The 14,933-nt window shown below is 49.5% G+C and overlaps 1 protein-coding gene across 1 annotated transcript in view; it reads right to left on the reverse strand.

The window, feature by feature from the left end:
• Positions 1-14,933, reverse strand: part of LOC134507361 (cytochrome P450 20A1) — a 36,195-nt gene that overhangs the window by 5,622 nt on the left and 15,640 nt on the right. Inside the window, exons 6-9 of the mRNA XM_063317975.1 lie at positions 12,692-12,770; positions 12,066-12,181; positions 1,983-2,037; positions 560-680 (exon numbers count right to left, since the gene is read on the reverse strand). Coding sequence (XP_063174045.1) covers positions 560-680; positions 1,983-2,037; positions 12,066-12,181; positions 12,692-12,770 — 371 coding nt within the window. The remainder of the gene's footprint in view (positions 1-559; positions 681-1,982; positions 2,038-12,065; positions 12,182-12,691; positions 12,771-14,933) is intronic.

Genomic DNA, 14,933 nt, shown 5'->3' on the forward strand with positions numbered 1-14,933 from the left:
CAGCAAATTCCACCTCTCTTCCGTATCTGTTCTAAATCAAAGTGCAATGCCAGTCATGAACCACTTAGATCCCAGCACCCCTTTTAATTACTTGAGTTTTATTTTAAAACAGAAGAAAATAACAAATGCACAAAAAATACAGGGTAAGTCAAATACATGATTAGTACTTTCACAAATAAAGGAAAACCCACAATTGGGGGGGGGGGATCCCAGAAAACTCCAGCCTTGTCATGTATATACTTTGGCCTCCCCCATTTTGCATCACTGCTCTGCCTACTGCTGCCCTCAAACCCCCCAATAAGTATTTCCCCAGCTGGTGGATATAGGATATAAGATACTGGGACGGAATGGGTTTGCCAGCTCACGTGGCAGACTCTGTCTTGGGTTAAGCACATTAGCAGTATAGTACTATACCAGGTTAAAAATTAATTTTGAAAAGGAGTGAGAAATTGATAGAGCAAGAGGAAGGAACACAAGAGTCCTCCTCTCACTCCTGGTTGAGATCAGGAATATGACATTTGCTGACACTAAAAAAATCAGTACAAAAACAGACACACACCTAAGTTGCTCAATTTTCACGTGTGTAACAGGGCTTTTCCCAAGAACCTGATCCAACTCCTTGTAAAGCTTTTGCTGAACTTCTTTTGAGGTAGTTAACAAATAGACTGCCCAGGTACACACTGGAGGAAGACAAAGAAAAGAAGCATCAGAGGACAAAAGTGTCCATTTGGTCAACACATGCACACAATTCACAGTTCATGTTCTGGAATTAGGAAAAAGCAACCACCACTGAGTAACTCAGTAGAAAACTCAGGTCGGATGAAGCAGTCCATGGGAAGAAGTAGATACCTGGTGGCCTGTGAGGAAATGAAAAAGCCTGGGTGACAAAACCATTTAAAGGCTGAGTAGACTTTCGAAGCAATGCTACAATTTAGAAATCAGAGAACCTTTTGTGAAGTGCGCCATCTGTATCATAGTTATTATTTCAGCCATCATTACCTTTGCCCTCTAAAATAAGGTTGTATAATTATTCTCACATTATGAAGCTTTACAGACAGTGGCTTGACTAAAGCTAGCCAGTGAATTCAGAGCCAAGACCTCTAAATCATAATTCCAGATATATCTAAGCAGGCAAACATCTATTCATCCGTCCACCATCCTTTCACCTCCCACACCGTTCATCCATTCCAAACTCTCCTACACCTACACACACCCCTCACCTCCATCCAAATGTTCCACATGCTGGCAGCCCCTCCTTTGGCACCACTTAATAGGCTCCCTGCTTAACTTAATATTTCCTAATTAAAAGCAAAATTTACACTGGAAACTTGCATGCTGCAAAGCAAAGTGCCAGCCTCTGGCATCAGCTTTGTTTATCAGACTCTGATAAGCTTTCTTAAAAAGTTAAGAATAATGGGAGGCTATAGTCCAGCGCTTGCTCTGCAGACGTGGCTATCTGTCAGAAAAAAAGATAAAGGTAAGCTGGAATAGAGAAAAGGATCCTGGAGAACCAAAGTGCGTGTCAGTGAGAAACCTCATCTGTTTGCTTCGGTTACTATTTTATGATTGGCCATGCCCACCATAGCATTCAACTTGTGAACAGACCAGCACCATCATGACAGCCACTGCAAGCAACCCAAAAATTTCAAATCTGGTTACCAGTTCCCAGAAAGTTGACCATCCTTATTAACATAAATATACGCTCTCTTCCCTGTCTTTCTTTTTTTCTCTTCTTTCGCCAGATTTCCTTTCTTATCTCCATGTGGGCATAGGCTCTAGCTCCCTCTGCCTGCCCCATTTTAACTTTCCATGCCCAAGAAAGAAAATAGCACGAATGTCATAAAGGCTCTCAAAGCAGCAGACACATAAACTAAACCAAATTATCTGTAGTATGATGGAACAGCAAGCACCAGGGCAGCATTTCTATAGGAGTCCCCTCCAATGATTTACACTATGTCTTAAATGCTGCTTTATCTACTTACAGTTTGCAGTGATTATGGATCCTGCCAGAGAGAAGATCATAGTGTCCTCCAAAATCTAGAAAATGAAGAGATTTTCAGAGATTTTCATTGAAGGAGGAAAATAAATAGACACATTGAGAGTTACTGCTAAATTTAATATTGAAGATTTAATTAAACATTTTGTATATGTCAAAGATGGAATGCTAAGGTGGGCAGTCAAATGACACCTGGAATTACAGGTAAGCATGGCCTGGGAGAACAAAACGAAGCAGGACATAGGCTGATAGAATTTTGCCAAGACAACTCACTCTGCATAACAAACACTCGCTTCCAGCAACCTAAGAGACGGCTTTATACATGGACTTCACCAGATGGACAACACCGAAATCAGATTGACTACATCCTTTGCAGCCAAAGGTGGCGGACATCTATACAGTCGCTAAAAACAAGACCTGGAGCTGACTGTAGTTCCGATCATGAACTTCTTATTGCACAATTGAGGATCAGACTAAAGAGATTAGGGAAGACCCACAGATCAGCTAGATATGAGCTCACTAATATTCCTAAGGAATATGCAGTGGAGGTGAAGAACAGATTTAAGGGACTGGACTTAGTAGATAGGGTCCCGGAAGAACTCTGGACAGAAGTTGGCAGCATTGTTCAGGAGGCGGCAACAAAATACATCCCAAAGAAAGAGACAACCAAGGAGGCAAAATGGCTGTCTGCTGAGACACTAGAAGTAGCCTAAGAAAGAAGGAAAGCAAAAGGCAACAGTGATAGGGGGAGATATGCCCAATTACATGCAAAATTCCAGAGGTTAGCCAGAAGAGATAAGGAATTATTTTTAAACAAGCAATGCGCGGAAGTGGAAGAAGACAATAGAATAGGAAGGACAAGAGACCTCTTCCAGAAAATTAGAAACATCAGAGGTAAATTCCAGGCAAAAATGGGTATGATCAAAAACAAAGATGGCAAGGATCTAACAGAAGAAGAAGAGATCAAGAAAAGGTGGCAAGAATATACGGAAGACCTGTATAGGAAGGATAACAATATTGGGGATAGCTTTGACGGTGTGGTCAGTGAGCTAGTGCCAGACATTCTGAAGAGTGAGGTTGAATGGGCCTTAAGAAGCATTGCTAATAACAAGGCAGCAGGAGATGACGGCATCCCAGCTGAACTGTTCAAAATCTTGCAAGATGATGCTGTCAAGGTAATGCATGCTATATGCCAGCAAATTTGGAAAACACAAGAATGGCCATCAGATTGGAAAAAATCAACTTATATCCCCATACCAAAAAAGGGAACACTAAAGAATGTTCAAACTATCGAACAGTGGCACTCATTTCACATGCCAGTAAGGTAATGCTCGAGATCCTGCAAGGTAGATTTCAGCAATTCATGGAGCGAGAATTGTCAGATGTACAAGCTGGGTTTAGAAAAGGCAGAGGAACTAGGGACCAAATTGCCAATATCCGCTGGATAATGGGAAAAGCCAGGGAGTTTCAGAAAAACATCTATTTCTGTTTTATTGACTATTCTAAAGCCTTTGACTGTGTGGACCATAACAAATTGTGGCAAGTTCTTAGTGGTATGGGGATACCAAGTCATCTTGTCTGCCTCCTGAAGAATCTGTATAACGACCAAGTAGCAACAGTAAGAACAGACCACGGAACAACAGACTGGTTTAAGATTGGACAAGGAGTACGGCAGGGCTGTATACTCTCACCCTACCTATTCAACTTGTATGCAGAACACATCATGCGACAAGCTGGGCTTGAGGAATCCAAGGCTGGAGTTAAAATTGCTGGAAGAAACATTAACAATCTCAGATATGCAGATGATACCACTTTGATGGCTGAAAGCAAAGAGGAACTGAGGAGCCTTATGATGAAGGTGAAAGACAAAAGTGCAAAAGCTGGCTTGCAGCTAAACCTCAAAAAAAACAAGATTATGGCAACCAGCTTGATTGATAACTGGCAAATAGAGGGAGAAAATGTAGAAGCAGTGAAAGACTTTGTATTCCTAGTGTCATGAGTGCCGTTGAGCTAAAGTCATCAGCGCAATGGCACTCATGACAATGACAAGGAAATAGGTGAAGGGGTACAAGTTAAGTAGCCATCAACCTACAACGACTAACGGCCAACAAACAATAGCCAAAGGAATCACGGAGCCACCCAAACCATCAGCGGCAATACAACGGGGATCGCCCAGCTGAAAGCAATCAGCAGAAGAATGGAAACCTGATGATGGGCGATCCCGGAAACCCTCACCCACCGGCAGGGCAAAGCATGGGACAAAGGGGGGTGACGTGACCGTGAGCGAGGGGGCGCTGACCGGCGCGGGGTATTTAAACCCCGCACCGGCGCGCTCCTGTCACTCTCAGCTTTTTTCTACTAACGCTGTACCTGCCCTGCAATAAACCAGAGCCTGATTCGCAAGCCAGTGTCTGATCGTTATTCAGGGGGAGGCAGCGCATGACATAAAGCTGAGAGTCATAAACTCAGCCTCGCCGAGCCCCACCGGACGACAACGAGCCGCGGGAGGAGTAGACGGCGAGAAGACCAGCAAGACGAGGCCGGAACGGCGCGAGCAAGGAGGGCGAGCCGCGCGGCAAGAGACAGAGGAGGACCGACCAAGGCCAGAGGCACCGCGGACTCCCGGAGCCATGGACGCCCACCCAACCCGACCCGAGCCTCAGCTCCAACCCCAAGGGGAGATGGCGACGGAGGCAACCCGACCGCGGGAGGGAGCAGCACGACTTCCGAAACCAGCGGAGGACCCCGCGCCCCACATCGCACCCCAGCAACGGGCGTGGAGCGACAGCCCCACGGCGCTCGACACGGAGGAGGACGACGGAGACACCCATCAGACGGCGGAGGAAGCGGACCCGCGGCAGAGGAACGATGAACCCCGCCGGCAACCCACCCCCGAGGACGCGCCAACGGAACCGGCCCCAGCGGCGGCGCGGGCTGTGGACGAGGAGGCACGAGCTGAACTCGCGGCCATGCGGGCTCAGCTGACGGAACTCCGGACCATGCTCCAGGCGCTTATGCCCCCCGCGCCACCCAACGACGTCCCCGCACAAGCCCACACCCCGAGCGAAGCATCGAACCCACACGGGCCAGCGGAGGGCCAGCAGACGGCACAGGCGGCCGACACCACACCCCGAGAAGCGAGAGGCGGGGCCGCACAAAACGCCCGGGCCCCAAAGGACTTCCCCATCTTCTTCGATGGGACCCCCACAAAACTCTCGTTTTTTGTGACCAACGCTAGGGAGTTCATGGGGAGGCACGGACACTCCTATGACTCCGAGGCCGACAAGATCGCCGCCGTGGCGATCAAACTCCAAGACAGGGCGGCGGACTGGTACGTCCAACTGTACGAGTCCAGCTCCCCCGCCCTCGCCACCTTCCCTGCTTTCATCAAAGAGATGAAAGACTACTTCGAAGACCCCCTAGCCAAAGTGCGGGCGAAAAGCGCACTCCAAAGACTTAAACAGGGCACCCGCACGGTCCCTGACTACGCCCTGGAGTTCAAAGCCCTCGCGGGGAAGGTCAGCGACTGGTCCGAGACCACCCTGCTGGAAATCTTCAAAAGGGGGCTCAACCGCGACGTTCTCCAATGGGCCCTCTACCGCGACGACCCAGAAACGTTACACGGGTGGATCCACCTCGCGGGGAAAGCCGAACACGCGCACCGCACCTTCCTCATGACAACCACGGAAGACACAAACGATGCCGGGAAAAAGGTACCCGCACCACACGGGGGGATGGCCGGCCCCATATACCCTAAAAAGAAGTTCAACCGGGAGCCCTGCGGGAGGTGTGGCAAATTAGGGCACAAGACGGCGGATTGCTTCGCCAACCGACCGCCGACCAGCGCGCCCAAGCCCACCCCGAAAATTAGCCCCAAACCACCCAACCCGGGGCCGCCGCCTCACCGCCGAATGACCGTAGCCACAGCGACACCGAAAGAGAGCTGGGACGCTTACTGGGGGGAAGAGGACAATACCGACCCCGATCAGCCGGCGGGAAATGCTCCCCGCCTGCTCTGAGACGCGTGGCGAGGCAGGCGGTGGGACAGCAACGCGGACCACCTCGACGAAACGACAAAAGCTCCGTAATATTGGCAGCAATTCAACTCTCCACCGGAAACGGAGCCACCACGGCCGCGGCACTAGTGGACTCGGGGTGCTCAAAAAACCTCATCCACCCCGACCTAGTCGCCAAACTCGACCTCCGCTGCTTCCCCCTCCCCACGCCGCTGGCATTCCACCAGCTGGACGGCTCTACAGCGGGAGGGAAACCAGCCACGCTACAAACCGAGCCGGTCACCCTGCAAATGGGCACTCACACTGAGCGCACATCGTTCGTAGTCACGCACATCGGACGGCCCATTGCAGTCCTGGGGATGCCATGGCTCGCGAAAAACAACCCGCGGATCAACTGGGCGACCCGCACCTTCACATTCGGCGACGGCGAGTATCGAGCACCAGTTCCAGCCGGCAAAAGCAACCCCACGGTAGGACGAGCGGAGGCGACCACACAAGACAACGCCGCTAACCCAGCAGACCTACCAGAACAATACGCCGACTTCTCCGAGGTCTTCGGAGAGGCAGAGGCTGACCAACTACCCCCCCACCGCAAGACGGATTGCCGGATCGACCTACTGCCCGACGTCCCCTTACCTCGACCAAAAATCTATTCGATGACCCCGAAGGAGATGGCAACCCTCCGGGAGTTCATCGATAAAAACCTAGACAGGGGATTCATAGAGCCAGCATGCTCACCGGTCGGAGCCCCCGTCTTATTCCGGGAGAAGAAAGACGGGACCCTACGGCTCTGTACCGACTACCGGGGCCTAAACGCGGCTTCCCTGTCCAACAAATATCCCTTACCCCTGGTGAAGGACATGCTCGCCCACCTGTCCACGGGCAAAGTCTTTTCCAAATTGGACCTTCGCGAGGCGTACTATCGCATCCGAATCAGGGAGGGGGACGAATGGAAGACGACGTTTAACTGCCCCCTAGGCGCTTTCCAGTACAAGGTACTGCCCTTCGGACTCGCGGGGGCCCCTGGGGTGTTCATGCAGCTCATCAATGAGGTACTGCATGAACATCTGTTTAAAGGGGTCCTGGTCTACATCGACGACGTCCTTATTTACACAAAAACACACGAGGAACACATAACCTTAGTCAGGCAAGTCCTCGACAAGCTCAGAAGGGCGCAGCTCTATGCGAAGCCTACAAAGTGCGAGTTTCACAAAGAGCGCCTAGACTATTTGGGGTATCGAATCTCCGGGGACGGCATCGAAATGGACCCCGCAAAAGTCGAAGCGGTGCTAAACTGGGAGCGGCCCCGCAACAGACGGCAACTACAGAGCTTCCTGGGATTCGCGAATTTCTACAGGTCATTCACCCGGGGGTTCGCTGAGATAGCCCTCCCCTTAACGGACCTCCTCAAAACCAAAGGGGTGGGGGACACCCGACGCGCCAAGAACCGAGGCACAGTGCTGAATTGGACTCCCGCGTGCCAGACCGCATTCGACAAGCTGAAAGCGCTGTTCACTACGGAGCCAATCCTCGCGCACCCGGACCCAGAACGGCCGTTCGTGGTCCAAGCCGACGCCTCAGACTTCTCCCTGGGAGCCATCCTACTACAGAAAGACTCCACGGGGCTCCTGAAACCATGCGCCTACCTGTCAAGGAAGTTCTCCGAGACAGAGAGGCGATGGCACGTCTGGGAGAAAGAAGCCTTCGCGGTGAAATCGGCACTAGAGACATGGCGACACCTACTCGAGGGAGCCACCCAACCATTCGAGGTCTGGACGGACCACCGGAACCTCGAGGCCCTACGAACGCCTAGACGCCTTAGCCCAAAACAGGTCCGATGGGCCCAATTCTTCAGCCGCTTTGATTTCCAGCTGAAGTTCATGCCGGGCAAGAAGAACTTCCTGGCCGACGCCCTCTCCCGACTGCCCCAAGACGAAGAGCCCGCCCCAGACACCATTGGGACGGTCCTATCCGCCTCGCAACTGGGGATGGCCGTGACCACCCGAAGCGGCGCACGGAGGCAGCTCGACGCTACGGCGCAGCCGACGGCGGGACAACCGGCGACGGAAAGAAGCCAACCACAACTACCAGGGGGAATGCGCACGGACCTCGCCGCCGCCCTCAAAACCGACCCCTGGTTCCTGGCGAACCCCGACAAGGTAACGATGGCGCAAGACCTGGCATGGGGGGAAGGCAGAATCTACGTCCCGGACTCGCAGCGCCAGGCGATCTTGCATAGGTCACACGACGCCAAGCAAGCGGGACACTTTGGGTTCCTCAAGACCCTACACCTAACACGGCGCCAATTCTGGTGGCCCGCGCTCAGGCGAGACGTAAAAACCTACGTGGCGTCCTGCCCAACGTGCGCTAGGGCCAAACGGGCACCAGGCAAACCCGCGGGGCTATTGCAACGGGTGGCAGAACCCTCCCGCCCATGGGAGGAAATCTCTATGGATTTTATAGTGGACCTCCCACCCAGCCAGAAGAAAACGGCCATTTGGGTGGTGAAGGACTACTTCTCAAAGCAGGCCCACTTCATCCCCTGCACGTTGGTCCCATCCTCACAACAACTAGCCAAACTCTTCCTCATCCACGTGTACAGGCTACACGGATGTCCCGCACGTGTGGTGACCGACAGGGGCACACAGTTCACCTCCAAATTCTGGCGGGCCTTCCTGAAGCTGACGGGGACCCAACAGGCCCTATCTACGGCTTGGCATCCGCAGACGGACGGAGCCACTGAGGTTCTTAATGCCACCTTAGAGCAATTTATACGATCATATACGAACTACCACCAAGACGACTGGGCTGAACTGCTCCCGTTCGCCGAAGTCACATACAACAACGCCGTCCACACGAGCACGGGGAAAACTCCGTTCGAAGTAGTCTTGGGGCGCGACTTCGTCCCCATACCGGAGCTACCTCAACCCCCGGAACCACAGGTGGACGCCAGCGACTGGGGACGGAAGATCGCGGAAGCATGGCCAGTAATCACGGCGGCGCTGAAGGAGGCACAGGCTGCTTACAAAGAGCAGGCCGACAAGCACCGGCGCCAACAACCGACGTTCCAGGCGGGGGATATGGCCTATCTATCCACCAAGTTCCTAAAGTCAACCCAACCCTCGAAAAAACTGGGGCCTAAGTACATCGGGCCGTTCCGAGTCACGCAAATAGTGAACCCGGTAGCAATACGCCTGGACCTGCCACACAACCTCCGGAGGCTCCACCCGGTGTTCCACACCAGCCTCCTAAAACCGGCAACCACCTCCCGATGGCACCCAAGCACGCCACAGCCCGCACCACTTATGATCGACGGGCAACACCACTTCGAGATAAAGGACATCCTCGACTCCCGCAAGCAACGAGGAACTCTACACTATCTGGTCAGGTGGAAACACTTCCCCCACCCGGAATGGGTGGCGGCGCACAACGTTAACGCGCCTGACCTGACCAGAGCATTTCACCGGGCATACCCCGACAAACCGCAACCAAGGTCAGCAAAACCAAACCCCCCCCCCGCAGGCCTCCCCCCGCCTCCCGTGCCCCAAGGGAAAGGGCCCCCCCCAAGCCCGCGACTTGGGTGGACCTTCCCCCCCCCGGGACTCACTCCCCCCGCCCCGGGCCCACGGGGTGGTGACAAACGATCGCCAGCACCCTCCCCCCGCCCCCCGGCCGCGGGGGAGTGGCAAGCAAGTCAACAGGGCAACCTGGGGGCAACGCCCAGGAGACACAACAAAGGCGACGCACTCTAAATAAGAAAAGAAGGGCCCTACCTGGAGCTGAGAAGCACCCGACCAGCCACGCCTCTCGCCTCGCCGAACTGAGCCAAACAAACAGGGTGTGGTTGGAGCATGCGCACGCCAGGTCAGAACCCGAGCATGCGCACCATGGACACACCCTGGGAAGGCACGTGGTAGAGGGAGGAGCAAAGGGAGGGGCGACAACTACTCCGGCGGGAACTTTGGAAAAAAAAAAAAAAAAAAATGTGGCGTTTTGACAGCTCCACGGGGAAAACCCAGAAACCCGAGGGAGAACACTATTCGGAAAGGGGGCAGTATGTCATGAGTGCCGTTGAGCTAAAGTCATCAGCGCAATGGCACTCATGACAATGACAAGGAAATAGGTGAAGGGGTACAAGTTAAGTAGCCATCAACCTACAACGACTAACGGCCAACAAACAATAGCCAAAGGAATCACGGAGCCACCCAAACCATCAGCGGCAATACAACGGGGATCGCCCAGCTGAAAGCAATCAGCAGAAGAATGGAAACCTGATGATGGGCGATCCCGGAAACCCTCACCCACCGGCAGGGCAAAGCATGGGACAAAGGGGGGTGACGTGACCGTGAGCGAGGGGGCGCTGACCGGCGCGGGGTATTTAAACCCCGCACCGGCGCGCTCCTGTCACTCTCAGCTTTTTTCTACTAACGCTGTACCTGCCCTGCAATAAACCAGAGCCTGATTCGCAAGCCAGTGTCTGATCGTTATTCAGGGGGAGGCAGCGCATGACACCTAGGTGCAAAGATTACTGCAGATGCTGACTACAGTCAGGAAATCAGAAGATGCTTAATCCTTGGGAGAAGAGCAATGACAAATCTCGATAAAATAGTTAAGAGCAGAGACATCACACTGACAACAAAGGTCCGCATAGTTAAAGCAATGGTGTTCCCAGTAGTAACATATGGCTGCAAGAGCTGGATCATAAGGAAGGCTGAGAGAAGGAAGATCGATGCTTTTGAACTGTGGTGTTGGAGGAAAATTCTGAGAGTGCCTTGGACTGCAAGAAGATCAAACCAGTCCATCCTCCAGGAAATAAAGCCAGACTGCTCACTTGAGGGAATGATATTAAAGGCAAAACTGAAATACTCTGGCCACATAATGAGAAGACAGGACACCCTGGAGAAGATGCTGATGCTAGGGAGAGTGGAGGGCAAAAGGAAGAGGGGCCGACCAAGGGCAAGGTGGATGGATGATATTCTAGAGGTGACGGACTCATCCCTGGGGGAGCTGGGGGTGTTGACGACCGACAGGAAGCTCTGGCGTGGGCTGGTCCATGAAGTCACGAAGACTCAGAAACAACTAAACAAATAAACAACAAAAATATGTCAAAGAAGAAATATATAAAATGAATTCCAAATTAATTGCAGTTACAGAAGAAATAGCTCCAAAAAGAAAGAAAATGATTGATTGTCAACAGCACGTCTTCTCCCTGCCCAGAAAAAGTATGCACAGGAAAGGCTGCCAGAGCCATAGACGTTTAGAAGCCTCCTGTTATGAAGTCAACTGGCTTCACAGAACTCCAGACTGTCAGTTGCGTGCCATGGAGATCGCAGGTGTCTGAATTAAACATCTTCTCTGCTTCAAGCAAGATCCTCCTGAGAAAGGGCACTTACCTCAGCACTTAGCAAAAGGATCAATCAATCAAATCTTTATTACGGTCACAGAACAGCATAATTAGCAAAAGGAGTTTCCCTGCCCCCTCCTCTTCTGTAGGAAAAAGGCCTTTATCTTTTAAAAATTCCAAGAGAAAAGCAATGTAGCAGGGCTGGAAAAGAAGCTGAAGGACGTTGCTCCTGAGCTTCTGATTAAAGGCGAGAATCCAACAGAATTTGGAAGAACTAAGGAAGCAAGTGGGAGATGTTGCTGTAGTGATCAGTTTGCCTCTAAGAAATAACTCAGGTAACGGGAAACCTTGCATAAGGTTACTTTTATTTTGGTAAAAATTCACTGTAGCCCTAGATCTGGTACAAAGAATTTCCTGCCATTCAGGAGTCAGCTAAAATAATACATAAAGAACAGTTTCTCCCATACCAACAATAACCCTACCCACATCACCACAGCAGTTACCATAACATATTGCTGTATTAAAAAAAAAAAGACAAGCCTGAAGGTCCGGAGTAAAGTCACACACCTTACATTCTAGCAAGGAAAAAGACTACATCAAATGAGATACAATGGAGGCAGTTATATTAATCAAACACTGCCAAGACGTAATTAGCAGCTGATCTAGAGGGAACTCCATTAATAGTTAATTACACCAAAGATGCAGATACCTGCTTGTCGCTCAGATTCCCCTGCAGCAAAGAATCTATGAAGATGTGTCGGTTGAAGCTCTTTCCTTGCCGCTCTTTTATGACTTTCTTCAAGACCAGCTCCATTTCCAGCAGGGCTTTAAGAACAAAGAATAATGAGGTCATTCCTAGCACAGGGTGTTGTCCTAGAAACACTTCATATCTTGTTGGGCAGCTGGTCTTTGGTTTTTGACGGCCGCTACCCTCATTGTGGATGAAAAATGATTTGAAACACTTAGATTTATTTCACTATAGCCCTATCCATTGGTCCACATATGTGCTGTGTGCGCACGCATGTATGAATGGAGAAACAAAAGTTCATCTGTCAGCCTCCAGCATTTACACAAAATTTATGCAACCTCTGAATAGTGAACAAACAGGTGTTGCAGAAACAATGTGAGTGTTGAAAGAGGGGCCAGTTGTGGTGGTTTCGTTTCCCTGTCCTGCATTTGGAAAAAGAGATGAAGAAACAAGGCTCATGGTGCTTGCACACTAGATAAAATGGTAGAATTTCTGAAACATTCCATAAAACATAATGCTATGCAGAAATGTTTAGTTAGATCACCTTGCCATGTATGTGTGTCAAATAGATACAAAACAGAACTCACCATCTTCATACTGCTTTTTTCTGGTCACACTTTTATCAAGTGAGCCATCTAAGAAACCTTTTCCAATTTCTGCCCAGATCTGAAATAGAAAGATAATAATTGTTATCCTTTTAACAATTAACAATAAACTTAAAAGTCTTGACTTACTTCAGTCTTCGCTTAATGATCATTTTGCTTAGCAACCAAAATTCTGGTCCAATTGTGGTCATTAAGTGAGGACTGTGAAAGGTGAGAGATCCCCTGTGCAAGCACCGAGTCATGCCTGACCCTTTGGGGGGACGCCGCTTTCGCGATGTTTTCTTGGCAGACTGTAGTGGGGTGGTTTGCCATTGCCTTCCCCAGTCGTCACCTCCCCCAGCAAGCTGGGTACTCATTTTACCGACCTGGGAAGGATGGAAGGCTGAGGCGACCTGAGCCGGCTACCTGAGAATCGAGCTTCCGCTGGGATTGAACTCGGGTCGTGGGGAGAGTTTCGGTTGCAATACTGCCGCCTACCTCTCTGCGCCACACGAGGCTGTGTAAGTGAGGACTACCTGTAGACTTTCTAGATATGCTTCAATCTGGCTTCAGACTTACTGAAAAACTGTCTGGGTAGCCTTGGGAGATGGACTTACACATGGCACTAAACAAACAAAGTTTGCCCCTGTGGGATTTCTCAGTGCCTTGGATTCCCATTCATGCAGACAACACATTTAGCCACAGTTATGCCTAGCTTAGTTACATTCTTCTGTAGGTGAAGCTAAATTTCATTGAACTTCTGTGGCCAGAGATTGTTGACTGGCTCCAGCTATACAGAGCATGTGACTGTTTTGTTACAATGGTTTTATTGGCTAACAATTCATTTCTAGGTACAATTCAAAGTGATGGTTATCACCTTCAGCAAAGGGCTGTTTGAAAAACTGCATTTCCATGATGCCGAGGTATCAACCAACCAATACTGCAGACACGCTAATCGTGAACTTTAAAGATGACCTTCTTCGTGGGTATGTTTTGGAATTCCCTGCAAAGGTTAGCCTGGATGGGACTACATCCGTTGATGTTTTTCATTTAACTTTTAGCAAGGAACCTGACCTGATGCTGGCTGAAGTTTAAATCTTATGACTGCTGCTAGTTATAATTTTTTTAAAATTGATGAGGGTTTAATTGTTGAGTGTTGATGTTTTAATGATAGTTATATATTTTTATTTGTATTCCATGAGTAGTCACACTGAATGCTATTTTTGTTAGAACGGGAAGCTGTAAATTTAATAAATAAATCCCTTGCCTTAAAGCTATTATCAAAAGGAATACTCAGCCTCCAGGTTTGCAGCACCCCAAAGGACCTGCAGAAGATGCCATACTGTACACAGAACCAGTCACCCAATAAACCCCGGGAAACACTTGGAGGACCATGAGCATATTCGGTGTATCTCACCTTCATTCACCTAAACATATCTTGGACTATCCATTTTAAGTAATGGGAACATTAAATATATTTAGAAATGTGAAATATTTAAACTTCAAATGTCTCAAATATTTAAATTTCTGTATTGTCACTTCCTTCCTGGTCTTCCATATCAGTGGAATAAAACAGAGGTCTTAACTTCCAGCTAAAATCAGACAAACACATGGGCTTGATGTAATTTTTCCTAAAATCCAAAAGGATATTATGATGGGTTCCTAGACTGTCTATTCTGTTAATTACGAGAACAGAGAGACTTCCTGATACATGAAGCAATACAGTAATTATTACAAGTTTTAGAAAGTATCTAGATCAGATTCAAATTACTACAGTACAATTAAATACACTTATAGTACTTATAATTATTGTAGATATTACATTTGAAGTCTGAGATGAAACCGAAGATAATAGTGATATAGAGCAGGCTGGATTCAGAAAGAAAACATTGAAATCACACATCGTCTATCACTTTAGTTTTAGATGAAGGCTTGTTTTTGTTTCTACAGCATTGCTTGCACTTAAATCTGTACTTGATTCTCTCTGTGGGGAGAGACTTTAGGAAAAAGTCTCTCAGCTCAGTGGATTAAGGGTTCCTCATTTAAAAGTTCTTAATGCAGATACTGTACTGCAAGCAAGGTATGCAATGGCCCACAAGCCAGGCAATCTAAGTCTATTTCAATAACTGAAATCCAAGTTTCCCCTGAGGTGAACTTCGCCCCTGCTGACCATATGCACATTCCATGTTGTTTTCTTGGCAACAACACAGAAGGAGTTTTCCATTTTTTAATTTCCCAGCCCAGT

This window comes from Candoia aspera, chromosome 1, assembly GCF_035149785.1.
Source record: "Candoia aspera isolate rCanAsp1 chromosome 1, rCanAsp1.hap2, whole genome shotgun sequence".
Taxonomy (NCBI): domain Eukaryota; kingdom Metazoa; phylum Chordata; class Lepidosauria; order Squamata; family Boidae; genus Candoia; species Candoia aspera.